Source organism: Ovis aries, chromosome 5 (genome assembly GCF_016772045.2).
Source record: "Ovis aries strain OAR_USU_Benz2616 breed Rambouillet chromosome 5, ARS-UI_Ramb_v3.0, whole genome shotgun sequence".
Lineage (NCBI taxonomy): Eukaryota > Metazoa > Chordata > Mammalia > Artiodactyla > Bovidae > Ovis > Ovis aries.
This window is the reverse complement of record NC_056058.1, coordinates 25,050,682-25,070,208: the sequence shown is the minus strand read 5'-3', so window position 1 is coordinate 25,070,208 and position 19,527 is coordinate 25,050,682. Positions and strand designations below refer to the sequence as shown.

General features: G+C 42.1%; 1 protein-coding gene across 7 annotated transcripts in view; it reads right to left on the bottom strand.

Annotated features, from left to right (window-relative positions):
* ALDH7A1 (aldehyde dehydrogenase 7 family member A1) overlaps positions 1–19,527 on the bottom strand; it is a 96,548-nt gene that overhangs the window by 43,226 nt on the left and 33,795 nt on the right. For 5 of the 7 annotated variants that reach the window (XR_006059906.2, XR_009600669.1, XR_009600670.1 and 2 more), the window contains exons 16-19: positions 19,202–19,275; positions 17,867–17,942; positions 7,431–7,551; positions 3,831–3,929 (exon numbers count right to left, since the gene is read on the bottom strand). Coding sequence is in view for 2 of the 7 variants with exons in the window: in XM_060415651.1 (XP_060271634.1) it covers positions 18,978–19,275 (298 nt within the window). In the remaining 5 variants the exon portion in view is untranslated. Of the gene's footprint in view, positions 1–3,830; positions 3,930–7,430; positions 7,552–13,936; positions 19,276–19,527 lie in introns of those variants that run through there. The other 2 variants (XM_004008665.6, XM_060415651.1) reach the window with 2 other exon arrangements.

Genomic DNA, 19,527 nt, shown 5'->3' with positions numbered 1-19,527 from the left:
CTGCATATAAGTTAAACAAGCTGGGTGACAATATACAGCCTTGACAGTAATGTAAATCAATTCATGTATTACTGGTATCAAATATCTCATATGAATCTAGTCCTAACACATTAAGATTTAAACATCCAGATTCTATTCCAAGCATCCAGGGCATTTTTGAGCTTAAAAACGTTTCTACACCTCCCAGATTTCAATGTAATTGTTCATTTGCTCCATTAGTTTCTACTCCTACAGAATTCATTTACATCACCTCATTTATCCAGATTTCAACCCTCCAGAACTCTCAAGCAACCAGAGCATCTCATACTCTGATAGTTCCAAATAAAAGAAAGCAATAAACGGTAATAAAAAGGCAAAAGTTAACCAAACAATTAAAAAGCAAAACAGCCCAAAGAATAACTGAACACACAACTTCTGGAGGTTGTCAGAGGCAAAATTCTGGTTTTCTGATGACCAGGCCTGGCCCTTTGTATAAATGTCATAAAACAGTGAGGAAATAAAAGATGATTGGAGAAAAAGAGCAAAGGAAACAAGAAATGGCTGTTGATAAGGAGAAAACAGAATGGGTTAGGGAGCCAGGCAGCATCCACTTAGTGAAAAAGAGAGCAGAGGCATCCATCTGACAGGATCTGCCTCTCCAAATGGGTCACTCAGGCTTCTACCAGCCCTGTGAGTGCCGACACCAGAATACAGCCTGTGGGCAACCAGTTCCCACTGTCACCTTGCAGGGAAGGCTGGGAGCCAGACCAGGCCAGGAGAGCCCTCAGACCTTATTGTAAGTCTAAGCCCAGGGAGGAGACAGAGAGAAGGTTGGCTGAAAACATCATGAAAGGTGGGTTAGGCAAAGCCATCAAGAAGTCCTTAGGCCAAAGGGGCAAAGAAAGGAGCTCCAAGCGGTCCATGATTGGGTCTGTCTTCACATTCTACCATGCGCAGTGGGCTAGGAGCAGCCATGGAGGCCTGGCCTCAGTGCACCTTGGTGATGGATGTCAGAATATAGCGGCTGGCGCCCTTGGTCAGTCACGTTTCCTGAAGCCAGAGGTCTGCGAAGCATATCTGAGTGACCACCACGTCCCCCACCCCATTGGATAAGTAGTGAAACTGAGTCACAGAGAAGTAACTTCTGAAAAGTCAGAGCTAGTTAGTAGAGGAACCAAGGCTTTGATGCTCTGGTTTCAGAAGCCATGCTGCTGAGCACTATGCTATAGGCGGTCTCCTGTCTAAGCCTACATTTTTCATACCTTCAGAAACTGTTTAAAATTCACAACATTGTCTTTAACAGACAACTGCATGGGCTTCACTGGGAATACAGCATTCAAGAAAAGGCACTCTATAATAGTTTCGGTAGATGCCCATCAAAGCACAGTTACTACATTCATAAACCACCAAAATTAGGACAGCATTTCTCAGGCCTAGATAACTACAGAGCAGTCTAAAAAACTAAAATAAAAATCATACATCCAGAATGACTCCTGAACCCATGATGTGGAATAACTGAAATGATCACTATTTCTTGTTTTATTTCCATTCCACCGCCAGCCCTTGACAACCACAAATTATTCTCTGTGTCTGGTCACTATTCTTTTTAATAGCACAACATCAATCAACTCTATTTCCTTAGGTCCCTCAAATCTTAGAATACCTGATGTATGTTTCCATTCTCTAGAACCAAGCAAGGCCAAATTCTGAACGAGAAACCAGGTAAATAGTCCTGTATCACTGGGTGAAGATTTTCTTAGTAGACTTGGCAACATGCCTCAGTATCCTAAGTTTCTTTCCTACAAGTAAACATTTCTAGAAAATTCTTCTTTACGGAAAGGGGAATACAGAACTGAAAGCCCTGGAAACAAAAGCTGCACAAGGGCTCCCCCAGGGCCTTTCATCACATCTCAGGCTGAACCAAGTCCACCGGCCATTTGCTGTCTGGCTCTAGCTCTGGAGGTCAGTGCAGGCACCCCTGGCCTCCACAGCAGCCTGGGACCCTCATCTAATTCCCTCTGTGGCCAGGATTGCAGCCAGCACCCAGTGCCCTGGAAGTAAAGACGTAAGGATCCAAAGCCGCTCCTCATTCATGCCTCACACCCAGGAGCTCCAGGGGCCCAACTTCCCATTTCTTTATAGTCACCTGGGAGTAAACCTATTAAATTGTTCAAGATTTCGAGGGCCAGTGAAAAGTTATCCCAAACTAAGTAAAGTCTCCTCCTGGAAGCCATTCAGTGGAGAACATCCACGCTCTGGCTTCCATCCATCCATCCATTCAAATTTTGCACCCAAGGGCACTCATTTGGGAATCACAGTGTCCCTGGACTCAGAATCATACAAATGGCAGGTCTTTTGTCTTCTTTCTGGGCCTCAGATTGCTTAATAAAATACATTTCAAGTGTCTTACTCCCTCTGCATGTGACAGACAACCAAGAACTTTAACTTTTATATAAAGAAAATCCATTAAAAGCAAAAACCTATTTGTATTAATTTGATTTGTTTTCTTTATGATGGAAAATAACTGCCAAGAATAATGGTTCCAAATCCTCTAAATCTGAGTCTGGTATGAATCTGCAATGTATGAGGCCACCCCCCATCCATCCCCACGAACACACCAATCCCAGAATGCACTGGGCTCCTGAGACTACAGCTGGAAGCAGCTGGCACATCTCAGATCTCGGGTTTCACCAAAAAGTGGATCAAGTGGGAAATTTCAGCTGGGTGGGGATTGTGGGTGGTTTTTCCCTCAGACTGGGTGTGTGAGAATGTGGAGGTGTCCTTTTCTCACCATCCACCAAGCTAAGCTTTCCAACGCACAGACAAACGTGGAAAGAATCTCCCTTTTCTAACACCCTGTTAAACCCTGAGAAATTGCCCATCTGCAAAAAAAAAAAAAAAATGTCCTTGGCTTTTTGTTTGCTTTTGTTTTGAGTAAGACTGCCATCAAGTACCACGCAGAATATGCCAATCATTTTTGCCATACATGCCTCTTAAAACATTGTCTCTTTCACTACGAAGTTTGACTAGTCAGGACTGGATACTGAGATTCTCAGCATTGAAACTCTGAAAGTAACTCATGTCAGATGGGCACACACCATAGTGCCTGTCTCCCTTTTGGTGATTTTCAACTGAAAACAGTGATGATGACCCAAAAGAGGATAGTGATGCAAAGCAAACACAGTATCTTCCCAAATGCCCCACTGATCTACCACCTGAAAGGCAGAGGGGCATATTAATTTCTCAGAGAAATCAGAGTATTACTCTGGCTAAATATCAAGTTATGTTACGTGATATTCTGAAGAAAATAAAAGTAGACAATAGACAATACAGGGTGTTACAATTTAACTAATAGTATTAACACTGTGTACAAATTCAATTTTATCCTCTATTTGGGCTTCAGAGAAGGCAGGAGACAGGCCAATAGCAAAAAAGGATGTTTTCCCCTCAGGAAAAGGCCCACTTGTGAATTTTTACTCAGTTCCAGGGAAACAACCTTCACAGCTCCATGTACAGGTAAGGGGCAGTTTTCCTGTTACACTGATTGGTAGGAAGAGCTAGTCTAATTCCCTAGGTTACAAAGGCAGTGACAGAGCAAGAAACAGGCAGGTACGGACCCCACCGCAGCAAAAAGGCTCTGGACCCAAACCGTAGGTATCGATAATTTAAGAGTAAGTTACAAATGATGAGGGACATAGACTTCTTCCATTTTTGCTTTTAAAACTACATCTATAACTAATATCCCCGTGGGTCAGAATTCTAGCTCTCTTCCTAGTCTCATGAAAGTGTGCACCACGTTCCCAGCACACATCCCTGCCTCACTCCGGGCCGGTCACACCAGTCTTACCCACCTCTTTCTAGAAAGTCTGTCCTATGTGCCAACCTCTTTCCTATTGGAGAAGAACCTTTTCCTCCATCCTCTCAGCTTCTGTGGCTCTGGAGCCTATGGACTAAATGGACAAAAGAGAGATTAAGAACAAAAATTTCCACCAGGCTAACCTGATGACCCAATCAGCTTTCAGGGCATGGGGCACACAGAGCTAAAAGTGCTTATTTTAGTGTCCCATGACTCCAATCAGATTGATGAAATTCCCAACTTCATGACTGTCTAAGCTTAATGGGAATTCCTAGAGGGAAAAAAACATAAACTGAAAACTGAAGGGAAAGCCTTTTCTCATACAGCCATGTCTCACAAACTGTTATCTAGAGTCATAGCTCCCAGACTGCCTCCTCCCCACTGTCTGCACGTCACCACAGTCACCATTGCTTGAAAAGAGACAGAATTTCCTTGTTCCTTTACGGTTAAGGTAAGTGAAACACAGCTTAGACAACTAGGTGTTTGTAGGAAAGAACTAGCATAAAAGATAAGGAAACGTGTCATTGTCAAGAAGTTCTTACTCATGTGAGCTAAATTAGACTAGGCAATAAAGAAATTCAAATCTTATAAAGGACAGCAGGAAGCAAAAGATGCTTCCAATGACATAAACATAATAGGGGAAAAAAATCTTAAAAAGAAAAAAACAAACAAGCAAGTGATTGGTTGCACTCTCTTATACTTTAGAGCAAAAACTACCAGGGTGGGCATACCAGACTTTTTGCTTTGCTGCCAGTCAGAGATGCGTAGCTACTTTCAGCCTCATAAGACAAATCAATAGATCAATACTTAATATACTGATTTGTTATTTACATTTCTAATCCAAAGGGTAAGAGGGGACATGCTCCATTTTGGTGAGCATATTTATGAAATAAATTAACGAAGAAAATAGGCTTTCCTTATAGTTCAGTCAGTAAAGAATCTGCCTGCAATGCAGGAGACCCAGGTTCGATCCCTAGGTCGGGAAGATCCCCTGGAGGAGAACATGGTAACACACTCCAGTATTCTTGCCTGGAGAATCCCATGGATAGAGGAGCCTGGCAGGCCACAGTCCATACAGTCTCAAGAGTCGGACATGACTTGGCGACTAAATCGAATGATGATTCGATGACTTGGTGAGCTAAACCACCAAAGAAAATACCCTCAGCTGAGGCTGTCCTAAGATTCAGAACATCTCTAACTGGCATGGTTTTCTATGATCATCCCAGCTAGATTCAGATTTCTAATCCAAATCGTTCCTCGGAAATGCAAAGAAAAGCCAAGATACCTGTTACAATTAGGTTTGGCTGCAAGTCATACACAAAATCCTATAACTGCAACAGCATAAACAAGGTATACGGTCATCTCTCTGTCTCAAAAGAGCCTAGGAGTTGACAGTCCAGAGGTGATTCATCTGCACCTAGAAGTCCTCAGGAACCCAAGCTATTTTAATAGCCACATTTTAATGGCCACACCTTGCTGTAAAAGACTAGCAGATGCTATCTGTCTTTATCCAGGCACTCATGCACCCTCCACAAGAAGGGGACGATGAATGCTGGAGTAGGAAATGAGCTGTCTCTACCAGATCCAAATTCTACCAAACACTAAAAGGGATCACAGTATGCCGCCCCCAAATATGCCACTTTGGCATAAGAATTCTTGAGCTGAAGGCAATTGAGAAAAAGCTGAAAAAGCTCTCTGCTCATCTCCCTTCAGCCTAAAAGCTTAACTTGCCTTCTGAAGATGTCCTCCTCTCTCACACCCAGAAGGAAAGAACAACATTTATCACCAGAGCTTAAGACAGCATCCGGATGAGTGCGCAGAAACTAAACCTGACTATTGACAGTTAACCCTTTCTTCCATCATGTTTCCCCATATACTTAACATCCCAAAACTTACTACCCCTAGAAACCCAAACCCCGTTAACTTCATCGTTTCAATCCTCCACCATTCATTGGCCTTTGGTAAAATGGAATGTAAGTCTCCAACAGTAACTACTTCTTGGGTTTTCACTTCATTTGTAAGAAGGCCTCTGTGTACATGCGTGTTAGTTGGTCAGTCATGTCCAATTCTTTGGGACCCCATGGACTGTATGGACTATCGCCTGCCAGGCTCCTCTGTCCATGGGGATTCTGCAGGCAAGAATACTGGAGTGGGTTGCCATTTCCTTCTCCAAGGGATCTTTCCAACCCAGATATTGAACCCGGGTCTCCTGCATTGTAGGCAGATCCTTCTGAGCCACCAGGAAAGTCCCCTCTGTGTACATAAAATAATATTAAAATGTGTATTTCTTTTCTTCTGTTAATCTTTTTCTCAGTTTAATTCACAGGTCTCAGTGAAAGAACATAAGAGTGAGGAAGAATTTTTTTTCCTTCCCCACACATACAAATAGAAGTCAAACCCTCCACAGAGTATCCATTTATTTCTTTACTCAACAAACATTTACTGATTCCATACTATGCGGGAGAAGAGACAGAAAACTTGGTTAAGCTCGGCAAGGTCCTGCCCTCACAGAGCTTTCCTTTAGTGAGGGAAGCAGACATTAAAAAATTACTGGTGCAGGGCTTCCCTGGTGGCTCAGTGGTAAAGAATTCTGCTCATGCAGGAAACACAGATTCGGTTCCTGATCTGGGAAAAATCCCACATGCCCCGGAGCAACTAAGCTTGCGAGCCTCAGCTGCTGAAGCCTGTGAACCGAGAGCCGCTGCTCCTTAACAGAAGCCACTGCAATAAGAAGCCCATGTACTGCCACAAAAAAAGCAGCCCCTGCTCTCCACAACTAGAGAAGAGCCCTCAGGGCAGTGAAGACACAGCACAGCCAAAAATAAATTAATTAATTTTTAAAATATATTACCGGTGCATCAGAACCGTGTGGATACAACAAGAAGGAGATCTAACACTGGGGTGAGAAGGATAATATGAAACTTTCTGTAACCTTCCTTATTGTTGTTAAGGAACAGACAAAAAAAAAAAAAAAGAAAGAACGAACAAACCAGAAGTAGGCCTTGTAAGTTCAATAACAGCCCTAAAGCGAATTTCCTGTAGTGATTGACTTGGAGCCACAGAGCAGCCAGCACAATGCTGCTTAACCGTAAACAAAGGTCAGCCAGGGAGACTTCGCTGGAGGAAATCGGTCGTCCAGTTTAAAAAAATCCTCTTTTGTTTCTGGAAGCTACTAAAAATCCAAGCCCTTCAAGTCATTTGGGCAACACAGAGGGAACAATTGGGCTTTTCCCTTTTTCAGAGGATGCACTTCACAGAGATGAATCCTGCTGGGGCAGAACAAGGGCAGCACACTGACTAGGTTCTTTATAAAAATCCAGGACTGGGGGGATGTCGTGACTTCAGCCACTTAGCCAGAGCGGCACGTAGACGGTGACATCTTGACCTGGGAGGGAGGGGGCCCTCGGTGGTGCGGAAGCTCTGAGAGGGCTGAGAGGGAGGCGGGGGAATACCAGCAGCAGCCAGCTCTCTGCTTTCGAGAGCAAGAATAAAATGAAATCCCTCAAGGAGGAAAGGAGGGAGTGCGGTCATGAGAAAGTCCTTGTTAAATGTGCAGAGGTCAAAAAATACAATGGGGAACGCAGACTCAGCTTACCTGTGTTCATAGGAGATGCTGGAATGATCGGCCACACTTAGTAGGCAGCTAAGGCAGACTGCAGAAGTAGGCAGAGGTGAGAATTCATCTCCTCTTTTTCTGACTCCTTGTGCAGGGCAAACTATGAGAATAAAAAATTCACTGGGTCATTCCTACAGTCTACAGCCCTAAGCTATAGAAAGTTTCCTGGTACTGTTTCCTCAGAGGTTCTTTCAATTTCAAGAGGTTAAAATCATTTGATCACTGTTTTGGGGTAGCTAGAGTCTGGATTTAAAACACCAGGAAGCACTGCAATTATTATGCAGAATTCTTTTAAGTTAGGGCAGATCATTAAGTCAAGAAGAGAAAGAAAAACCTTCAGTGAATCGTCTTTGTTATTCTTACCACAGTTTGTTACATTCTTTAAATGAATAACTGAGGGAATAGAAAACTGACACCCCATTCTCCAAGTTGCAATTCAAAATAAAACAAGATGCATCCCTGAGACACTGTCCCCTCGTGTTATCCCCAGAAAAGACAAGGCCACGTGTCGTCTCCTCCCCAAAAAGAACACAGGAAAAGACGCTCTCATAGTCCTCTCCTGAGGACCCCTCTCACAGGCTGTTTGAGATCATGAGCAAAGAGCATTTCCTGGCTCACAGCTGAATGTCCTCATTTTAATTGCAAACTCAATCCCTAAACTGGAGAAAATGTCTCCTCTTTTCACTCAGAAGATATTTTCACAGCTGAAAGCCAATTTGAATATGAGTTCACCAGCTCAAAAGGAGAGATTCAGTGGTATGGCAGGTGGCTCACTGCAATCCAGTATCAAACCAGTTCCAGCCATGGTTCCTGAGTTCCTCTCAAGAGTCTTAGGTTAAGACTTCCTTAAAGGGACTCTGAGCTCATCAGAGAAAGCACTGGCAATCCCACCACGACAGGAGTAGCCCCGTGTAAGGAGCATCTTTCTGACCATACACGAGACCATGCCATCCTCCCCACTCCGTTCCAGATATGTGTCTATGCTGACAGCCTAGGTCTAGACCTGCCACATAGGGGTTAACCTCCACACTGTGTGGTCTCTCCCAGGCCCTGTTTGTCAAAGGAATGACATTTGAATCAGAGGTGACCCCATCAGTCCAGATCTCTGAGCTTCTCTTAACTAAATCAGTGCCCCTGGGCTGGCCCAGACCAGCTCCACACAGAATACAGGGAGCTCACTGCTTCTTCCAGTATCACCATGCATCTATTACACTTTATCTGGAAAGTTCTAACATCTGGCATCATACTTGTATTTTACAATAGTGCTGGGAAAAGAAGTATTGGAGAAAGATTATGCCCATTTTACAGAGGAAGACAGGGGCCTCAGAAGAGATGTGGTTTAAGCTGAGAATGGAATCCTGCCCTTCTGACAGCCCTGATACAGAAGATTAGAAATCCACTGAGCCACACCAGAAAATGCAGAGGAAGCTCACATCTGGTTCTCAGCCTCTCTCTCCGTTTTCCCACTTCTCTTAAACCAGCACTGACTTCTCCAGGTACCCACTTTCCACTTGGCTACTGGCTCTCTGCAGGATTTCCTGTCTTTGTCAACTCTACCTCCAACTATCCCATTTGTCGAAACTTCTCTCTTCCACCTCCCATTCTGTTCTAACCAACTCTGAAATTTCCCTGACTGGCTGCTTTTGGAAGCTGATGACTTCTGTTTTTTATGAAGGGTCATGATGAATAGCCCTAAGTAATCGTAGCAGGATCTAAATTAATTCTTAATTGGCTGATCATCAGAGCTTAAGGAAGTAAAATGACATGTGACAGGAGGCATTCCCCAGAGTGGGCAGAAGGGAGTATGTTTAACACACACTCTGGTAGAAGTTGCTAATTTTCCCCCAATAATCATTTTGTCCTCTCTCAACAGAACACCCAAGTTGTGTCCAAGTACGCAGCTGCCAAAAATAAAGGTTTGTTTCTCAACCTCCCATTTGGCTGTATATGCTGTGACTAAGTTCTGCCATGTGATGTGACATGTTGCAATTGACATGTGCAACTTCCTGGTCACACCCTTAAGTGGAAGAGTGCCCTCCCCTACCCAAGTATGTGGTAGCGATGAGTCATCTTTCATCAAGCAGAACAATCAGGCCCAGACACCAGGAGGTCACCAGTTCACCCTGGACTACCCACGTCTGGACTGTTAAGTAGGAAAGAGATACTACCTTGTTGAGCTTTCATTCTTTGCAGTCTCGGAAAGAGAAGCTAAAATCATATCCTGAATATGGCCTTGACTGGAAGTCTATAAGCTGTTTTCATTCTTCTTGGTGTAAATACTGCCTTTAGCCAAGAAGGGTCAGACAGGGGTAGGCTTGACTCACCAGAGCCTAAACCTCAAAACCTTTCGGCTGGAAGGAAATATGTGAAACTTGGAAAGATCATCTGAGCTGTGGCCCACCTGTGGCTAACTGGCATGCACAGCCTCCTTCCAAAGAAATTTAAATCTGAATTTTTTTCTGAAGGCTAACACCTAAGTATAAATCAAGCACTTAGCCAGTTTTGGTCCATGGTCTCCACATGGCCCAGCCTATTCATTTTGTAGATGAGAGAGCTAGGGCACCGAAAGGTCAGATTACTCCTCTAAGAACATTCAGCTTCTTAGAAGCAGAGCTGTGCTGAAGACACAGATGCTCCACCTCCCAGACCCGCACCACCTATATATCCCGCTGAAGACCCAGGCATCTCAGCCCCCAGACAAGCAGGCAGGGTGAGGGACAGCGTCATTTTAACTGACTCAGGACTCAACATTTCAGGAAAGGTCACAGAAGCTACCTTGTTGAGCCTCCAATCTTTGTAGTATGTTACAGGAGCTAAAATCTACTCTTTGTCTACTTTATTTCTTCCAGAGCAGTTCAGTCCTAACACCATTAGGCAGCTGGAAGACTGTCCCCATTTGGGGACAGCTATGTATAGGATGCGTGAGTGGGCTGAGAAGGAAATCCACGTGGGAGATGAGACCAGCATCCTCAAAACCAGAAGTAGGTGAGGGAGGTGTCCTCAGAAAGATGGGAGATTAGCTATTCCAGTGAGAACTACATCAAGGGTAATGAGAGGCAGTTTCTTACTATCAGAGTTGCAAATACCAAAAGATAACTAAAATGAAACCTATGATATTGGGTTGGATATGGAAGTTTTGATGTGAACTCCTAGCTCTCAGTATAAGCAGATAGATTCAGAAGTAAACACAGAGGTACTTGTGTATACAGTTGACCCCTGAACAACGCATTAGGGCCCTAACCCTCTGCAGTCAAAAATACACTTATAATTTAAAGTTGGCCTTCTGTATATGAGGTTCTGATCCTGCAGATTCAACCAGCATATGACTGTGTAATACTGTAATTCTGTTGAAAAACATGTGAGCGTAAGTGGACCAGTTCAGTTCAGTTGCTCAGTTGTGTCCAACTCTTTTACGACTGAGTGGACTGCAGCACGCCAGACTTTCCCAACTCCTGGAGCTTGCCCAAACTCATGTCCACCAAGTCAGTGATGCCATCCAACCATTTCATCCTGTTATCCCCTTCTCCCCTTGCCTTCAGTCTTTCCCAGCATCAGGGTCTTTTCTAATGAGTCAGTTCTTCACATCAGGTAGCCAAAGTACTGAAGTTTCAGCTTCAGCCTCAGTACTTTCAATGAATATTCAGGGTTGATTTCCCTTAGGATTGACTGGTTTGATCTCCTTGCAGTCCAAGGGACTTTCAGAAGTCTTCAACACCACAGTTCAAAAGCATCAGTTCTTCGGCATTCAGCTTTATGGTCCAAATCTCGCATCCATACATGACTACTGAAAAAACCATAGGTTATGTAGACTAGACAAACCTTTGTCTGCAAAGTATTGTCTCTGTGGACCAGTGCCGTTCAAACTCGTTCAACAGTCGGTTGTACATGTATTTCCCAGCTCTATCCTCTGTAAGGACCTAGCAGCAGTGATATCTTCATGTCACTAGTCATACCTACACCAGATCTTGGCTTCCAAATAAGATTCTTTTCTATTTTTTTTTTGGCTGTGCTTCCTGGCATATAAGATCCTAGTTCCTTAACCAGGGTTCAAACCTATGCCTGCTGCAGTAGAAACACAGAGTCCTAACCACTGGACCACCAGGGAATTCCCCTAAATATGGTTCTTGACTAAAAGGAATCAGAGCTCCTGGGAGAAATGGCTGATAGCAGAACTGGGGTAGATTAATTACAAGAAAAATCTGGGACATCTTGTTTCAAAAAGCTAGCAAGTGCCTAAAGAACAAGGACACATTCAAAAAACACAGACGTCAGCTCAAGGGGAACTCTGCTGGCCAAATCAGGAACATCAAGGTACATTGTGAGCATCCAAAGAAGTAATAAAACAAATGGATTATAACTCACTGTATAAAAGAGGAAAATAGATGAGACAAGAAAGATTGAGGGCAAACTGAACACACAGGTAATTTCAAAGTCCCTCCCCACAGAAGACATTAATTTACAAAGGAGAAATAGTTCACAATGAAAAAAGCTGGTAGACACCACTCTGGTCAAGGTATCAATGGTAATATGAGTAATAAGACAAAACGCAATCATGCACCACCTCATGGGACGAACATGGCATCATTTCTGCAATTGTAACTGCTAAAGGTGCACAACCTGAACCTAATCATGAGGAAACACCAAGTTGAAGGTCACCCTGCAAAGTAAGTGGTCTGCAGTTCCCAAAGTATCCAGGCCATAACAGTCAAGAAGAGACTAAAGGAAACTAAGTATATATGACATGACTCCCTTTGCTATAAAAGACTCTGCTGGCTCAAATCAAAGGGTGAATGGAATCAGAGTATCAGTAACGTATCAATAGTATATGGTTACATAGTAAAATGTAGTTTGTGGGAAATAAACCCTGAAGTGCTTGGAGTTAATGTGGAATCAGGTCAACAACATACTCTCACAGCTTAGAGGGGGAACAGTTACTTCCATTTTTCTTTAAGTTCATGATTATATAAAAAATAAAGAACATTACAAAAGAAGAAAGAAAGAGTAGCGACTGAGAAACAGGCAGGGAAGGAGGCATTGCTAGAGCTCCACTTTCAGGGGCTGCAACTCCTGTCAACAGACGCTAACTCTGGGGCCAAAATGCTTGGGTGCAAATTTAAGTTCCATCATTTATCAGCAGTGAGACTTGGTGAATGCTGCTTATCCCTTCTCTGTACCTCATCAGTAAAATGAGGATCATAATACCTAATTTGTAGAACTGTGGAGAATTAAATGGGTTTATATTTAAGTGCTTCAAAAAGTGCCTGGATCACAGTTTACGTTAAACACAATGTCCCCTGGAGTTGTTAAAAATGGAGTAAATTCACACATATGCTTACTACGGGGAGCAGGGGAAGAAAAATAATACTTTTTTAAATGTAAAAGACACTATTCTGTGATTATAGCCATTGAGTTTTTCCTCTGACACTTCGGGCCTTGTTTTACCTAAGCACAATAATCAACTGCAGCAAAGGTGATTTGCGCAGTTATCAGATGGAGGTAGGGAAGGCGGGTAATCAATGGTGCTGGAATGAAAAGCAGCTGAGAAAAGCCCAGCCTGAAGTTTAGCACATTGAGTTTAACGCAAAACCTTTTCCATGGTGACTTCCTGGATACCTAAAAGTCCGAAGGAATCACTCCCCTGCCAAACTGAGGCGCTTGCTCTGATCAACAGCGCCACCTGCAGGGCAACACCGTGAAGGCTATTGGATAATACTTGATTTCTGGCCAGAATTCTCTTAATAGAAAACCATAGAACTGTCAGTGAAAAGACCAACAAATCGCAAACGCTGAGGAGTTACTGAATCTGTCCTCCTATTTTCACACCTAACCTACCCAGGGAAGAAAACTGCCTCTGCAAAAATTTACACATAAGCAAAGAGGAAAAATCCAACTGACAACTAAAATCGTAAATTACATAGGAATAAACTTTGCTAAGAATGATAAATATTTGAATTCAACAGATACCGTATACCTCGGTTTTTTAAATGGGTCTTATAAATTGGTTCTTTCCTACTTATAAATTTGATTCCAGTAAACATTTCAAAGAACTTCACTTTTCAAAAACCAATGCTTCTAAATTTCTTTCAGGAAAACACATTAAAGAAAATTTTTTTTCAAGTGCAAAATACAGAACACACCCTAATAAACATTTGCTGAGCTCTTACCATTGACAGGCACTATGTTACTTTGTAATATTTTTTTAAAATCTTTATAATTGTAACTATCCTGTAGAGTGGAAATGCTAACCACAGCTGCTCGCGTCCACTGTGGAGGCCGGAACTCGCAGTATGGCTGCCACACTCAGGGAGGGCCAGACAGTGACAAGGCGATTCAGTGTAACCAGCATCCAGCAGCTCCCAGCAAAGGACTAGGCTCCCAGCACCTTCAATCACATGGCCAGAAATACTGCGTACAGATGCACACTTTAACTTCTATGGCTACTATGAGTAACTTTTATTAAACCAGTAATAAAACAAGGAGGGCCATTTAAAGGCAAAATTTTTTAATAAATGTCACAGCAAAAAATGTCCTTGTTGCTAGAAAGATGTAGAAAATTGAATTAGTTTCAAAGAAAACTTCTGGAATCAGTTTAACTTGACTTTTATAACCTAAGATGAGAGCTGCTGGTACCCCTCCCACCAGTGTATTGGAGATTATTATTTCAAATTGGCTAGTATGGCGTGGCTTTAGGAGATACACAGGAAGACGGAGAACCTCCTTAAATACCTGATTGGAGAGAAATTATAAATGTAAAAATTTTTAAATTAAAACACCGACATAGCTTGTGTTTCAGAATACCTGTTAAAAAATAAAATGCTTGGGAAAAAACTGGGTATAAAAAAATATTTCAATCACTATTAATCTTATATAATTTCACAAAATGAAAACAGCCAGTTACTACATGGTTCCTAAAAATGTTTTAAAATAGTGTTTTATATTCTTCAGATTATATTCTGTAGACAGGGCTACAAGACCTAGCACTGTAACTTACAAAGAAAAACCATGGCGAGGTTCTTTTTTAAAAGAACAAATGCCCAAAGAGAGTAATTCTCTCAAGCATCAGCTTGTATTAAAAAGTATGTATATATCAATACAAGGTGATTTAGTCTATTATGAACTTCACAACATGGAAGAAAACTTGGTTTTCAGCACAATCATTTCATGAGAGGTTTAAAAGGAGTCCCCAGTTCAATAATGGGAACCAGACAGCGTGCTTGTACATGCTAGGGAGTGGGGGTGGTGGAAACGGGATCAAGAAGTGGAGGATTTCAAGCACCTGATTCTCCAAGATCATTTTCTTTTTCATTGGCTTTAATTTTTAAGCAAAGTTATACATCCTCTTGATTTAAAGACACAAACAGCTCTACAAGACCTGTTATGGAAAACAGTAATGCCTCCTTCTCCATGTCTCTCCCCCACAACCTGAAGCACAGATTTTTTTCAGAATTTCTTCCCTATCTTTATAAGCCTATGTTGGTATTTCCTGTTTTGTAAGTTTAGACATTATTGATTGTCCACCACAGAACATAAACTGCCTGCCTTCCTAACCTGCTCTCATACCCTGAACTTCTGCCAACATGCTCTCAAAAGGTTTATCACCATGTTTGGCTTAATATTCAAGGCTGACCACAGCTTGTGAACACTAGTCATGCTGGGCCATGGAACATGCTATGAATACCATCCCTTCCCTGACAAATTTAAAATTGTTTGGTCTTTTCATTTGCTTGCTTCTCTGTCATAACTCAACCCCAAACTCTTTGCCCATTGTCTGAATCTCTCCAATACATCCTGACACATCAGGTCCTGTACAAACATCATCTTCCAAGGCTTCTGCCCAGTCCAGTCTGGCAGGAGTCAAGGTGGTGGGTAGCTGCTACCCATTAGGGGAGCGAAGGCTGCCAGGAAGATGGAACTGCAGGAGCCAGTGTGCGCTTGGCACGGCCCTTAGCCGAACCACTCCAGGGGCTCCTGGGCAGATTCTCAAGAGGAGGCAGATGCTCAGCAAAGAGAAAGTGAACTATGCTGAGGTCACTGCAAACACGAGCTGCTACACACTTGATATTCTCTAAGAACAAACCTAAAGGCAATTACAGGAGCCTAACAGCTAAAAAGGATGGTCTGAGGTTGCCTAAGAAATCCAGAGGTGCTTTGCATAGAAGTCCAGTCATCCACAGGTGCAGGTTCTAGGTGGGCCAGGGGCAAAATCTCCGTCTGTCTCGCAAATTTCTTCTGTGGTGACACAGGTGATCCTGAGCGAGAGAAGCTGTGATGGTGATGAATGCCCCCAGTCATCTTAAACACCAAGTCGATCCACAAGCGTAACTGCGCTACGGTCCTCCATGAACAAGGGACACTCTCTTCAACCACACCCTTTCCAGGGTGTGAGGTGACGCGAATCAAGCTCGCCACTGATTTCTTTATTTGCTTAGGAGATGTTCCTACATCTACTGACAAGACTTCTATTTTCTTCTCTATTATGTTCCGATTTTTTCCAAATTCCCACCATGACATGTACTATTATTTTTTATAAATTATAAAAATAATCCTAAATTTAAAAAATCAGTAACTACTAGTAACATAAAAATTCACCTACTCTACTTTTTATTACTTGAGATGATGTCATGAAAACTTTCATTTTTTTTTTAAATGAGTCTCTTGATTTAGGCCTCGGAAGCATAAGGGATTAGCCACCGTCATATTCAAAATGATACATTTATTCAAGGCAAATACTCATTTTCTTTGTCTTCTTCAGAAGAAAGAGTTGTAACAATGCGTGAAAGACTTGAAATGTCAATTTAAAGCACTTTTTACTGAAACTTGATTCCTTGGGCCAGAGGAAGGTCCTTACTGTAGTTGATGGTACTAAGGGGGGTAAAAAATGAACAAAATTAAAGGAAGAATAGTACACATGTAGCAGAGGAAATTTTATGTCATGAAAAAAATGTAGCTGATCTGCATATGTTAACAAGGCCAAATGCTCAAGTTATAAGACGGTGAAAAAAATCAGTATACAAAAAAATTAGTATAGATCCAGTTTTATAAAAGAAAAAAAAGAAGGAGAAACACAAAAGTCTGAAAAGACACACAGCGTATCTGTTAGTCGTGGTTTTCAGGGTGTAAAGAATATAGAGACTATAACTTCACCTTCCTTATGTCTCTCAATAACGTGCAGTGAATTAGTAGGAGAAACACAGGGATTCACATCTGATAGAGATAAAATAAGGAATTATAATAATTTGGAAAATAAAAGGTTTCCTTTTAGCCATCTGGCTTTACTCCTGATACAGAGTGTCCCCATTAAATGGGTTCCAAAAAGGCCGCAGCTATTAATACATGCTTGGTCCCCTAGATCCCAAGTACACAAGACAAATAATAAAAGGAACAAGACTGTCTTCAACAAAAGGGAATCAGGCAAAGAGCATGCATATGTCTGAGACTAAACAAGCCATAGCCAAAGCACCTCAGAAACTCCTGACATACATTCAAAAATTTGCTAAGAGTAGATCCTAAGCATGCCTGCACGTGCACACACACACACACACACACAGTGATGTGAGGTTAAGGATGTGCTAACTTGACTGGGAATCTTTTCACAATGTATGCGTATGTAAATCATCATGTTATACATTTTAAATATATTGCAATCTTGTCAATCATATACCTCAGTAAAGCTGGAGGGGGAAAAAAAAATTCCTGACCTACATGAAGTTGCTGGAGAACCCCCCACCCTGCTCCATCTGAGGTTCTAGAGCCAGCGAGAAACAGTAAATGAGACCAAGACAGTGTCCTGGTTCCTCACCCGTGCTCCTTTAACACCTAACACCACACGGGCCTCACCTCACATACCATCTTATTGCACCTGGATGGAGCGATTTCTATTTAAAGGGGAGGGAAAATAGAAAACAAGTAAAAAGTCCTAATCAAAATCTCCCAGCAACAGGTTCCCTCACCGGCTACCCTTGCGCTGTTCTACTTTCAAGGTTCATGCTCAGTATTCCCAGAGAGCAGGATCCCTCCCACCCCCCTGCCCCCGCCACTCACTAGCCAGGCCTGCAGGCAGCCCACCCACCTCCATGTTCTTCTACCCTGGTAGATTGCAGGGGTAGGTTAACTGCACCCAAGGAAAAAACTCAGAGGACAGCCTCTTCCACTTTATCCTGCTGGCTGACCCCAAGTGTCTTGCTACGGTGCTATCCCTAGACAGAAAACACTGGTTTCAGTCAGATGCTGGGCACTAGCTGAAACAGTTAGGAAAAGAATAGTACCAAGTGGATGATCTGGGAGGGGAGAGCTGTGGAATGTTAGAAACACAAAATCAAGAGAAATTACACGAACACAGAGCAGAAAGCAGAACTGTGTAGAAGCATGTTCCAGAGGCTGTAAGGCCAAACCACTTCCCCAAAGCCTTCTCTTACCAAGTAGATCTTCTCATGTACTGCTTCCAGGCATCACTGCCCGACTCCCTGCCACCGCCAGTGTGCTTCTCTCCTCCTAGAGAAGAGCACAAACAGCTCGTGAGCAGCGCCTCTGTGCGGGCTCCTGCTCAGTATCATGGAGATGAAGACACCAGGGGACCAGAGCTACCTGACCAGTCACCTTACCTGTGGCCAGGTAGCTGCTTTGCAAACAAATAAATAAAAGACAGAGACCAAAACAAACACAAAACAGGGAACTACTGTGGAAAATAAACTTAAAGGAATTTAAAAAAATAAAAATATCAAGCAGCAGAAGGCAACCTTGAAAAAACCTTACCATTAGACCACAGTGCTAAGAGTAGAAACCTCTTGACAAGGGAAATATAATTTATTTTCCCATTTACGCTTATCTGTATATAATTTTCTAAAATATACATAAACTGATGTTATAATAAAATGTTTAAATGTTATATTAATATTTTTAAAGATTATAAAAAGATTATGATTCCACAAAACAAGAAAAGGTTACATTTAAAAGTATGCTATCGAAGTACACTTAATATTGTTTTTTGGTTAAGAGCAGACGAGGAAAAACTTGAGAGAAGGATTAGAAGAAAAGTTTGAAGAAATCTCTCAAAAAGACTAATGAGATAGATAAAGGGAAAAAAAATTAGATAATTCTTCAAGAGATAACATGCAAATAATAGGAGTTCTAGAAATTAAAACAGAAAAAAAAAATCAAAGGGAAAAAAACTCAAACACCACCAAAACAAAATAAAACTATCAAAAACTTTCCACAACTAAAACCTGTGAGTTCCAATGCTAAAAGGCCAATTGCTAGCCCATTGACTGTGCAACAAGAATTTTACCAAGATCTCCACTGCGGCATATTACTGAAGAATTTCAGAACATCAGACATAAATAACAGACCCCAAACTTTTGAAATGAGGGGAAAGATCAGAAATCAAAGGGAATTGGGCGTTTCAGCTACAGTAATGGAAACCAGAAGACAAGCAAGTTATAACTTCAAAGTCTGAGAAAAGTTACAAGCTGTGCAGAAAATACACAGCAGATCTGTTTACAATGCCGCTAGCATCTGGAAATTTACAGGCTAACCAGTTCCCCATACGGTCTCACTGGGCCAACAATGTAGTTTATGTTTAATACCGGTTTTCCTTCTGAGAGTCTGAAATCTTGGGGGCATGTTAGGCCTTGCATGCCTGTGTGACCAACTCCCAGTAAAAGCTTTGGGTACCAAGTCTCTATGCCTTCCTGGCAGACAATGTTTCACACATGTTGTCCAACATGGTAAAAGGAAAAGGATTCTCCACATACCAAATGCACCTCCAATCTCAGCCCCACTCGTTGGAATGTTGACGTTTACAATGCCACAATCTGATCCTTTTGGTCTGCATATATAAAAAGGGAGGAATAGTGAAAGCAAAATATAGGGAAGTTAAAATATATATATATATATACACACACACATACATACACACACACATACATACACACACACAAAAATGAATAAATAAATAAGCTGAACAAAACTTCTAAAATTCTCAATGCTGAAAAACAGATTTCACCTATGATGGCATCATTTTCTTTTTTGTAAAGTCCATTCACCACACAAATCAGACTTATATACATTTTCAAAACAG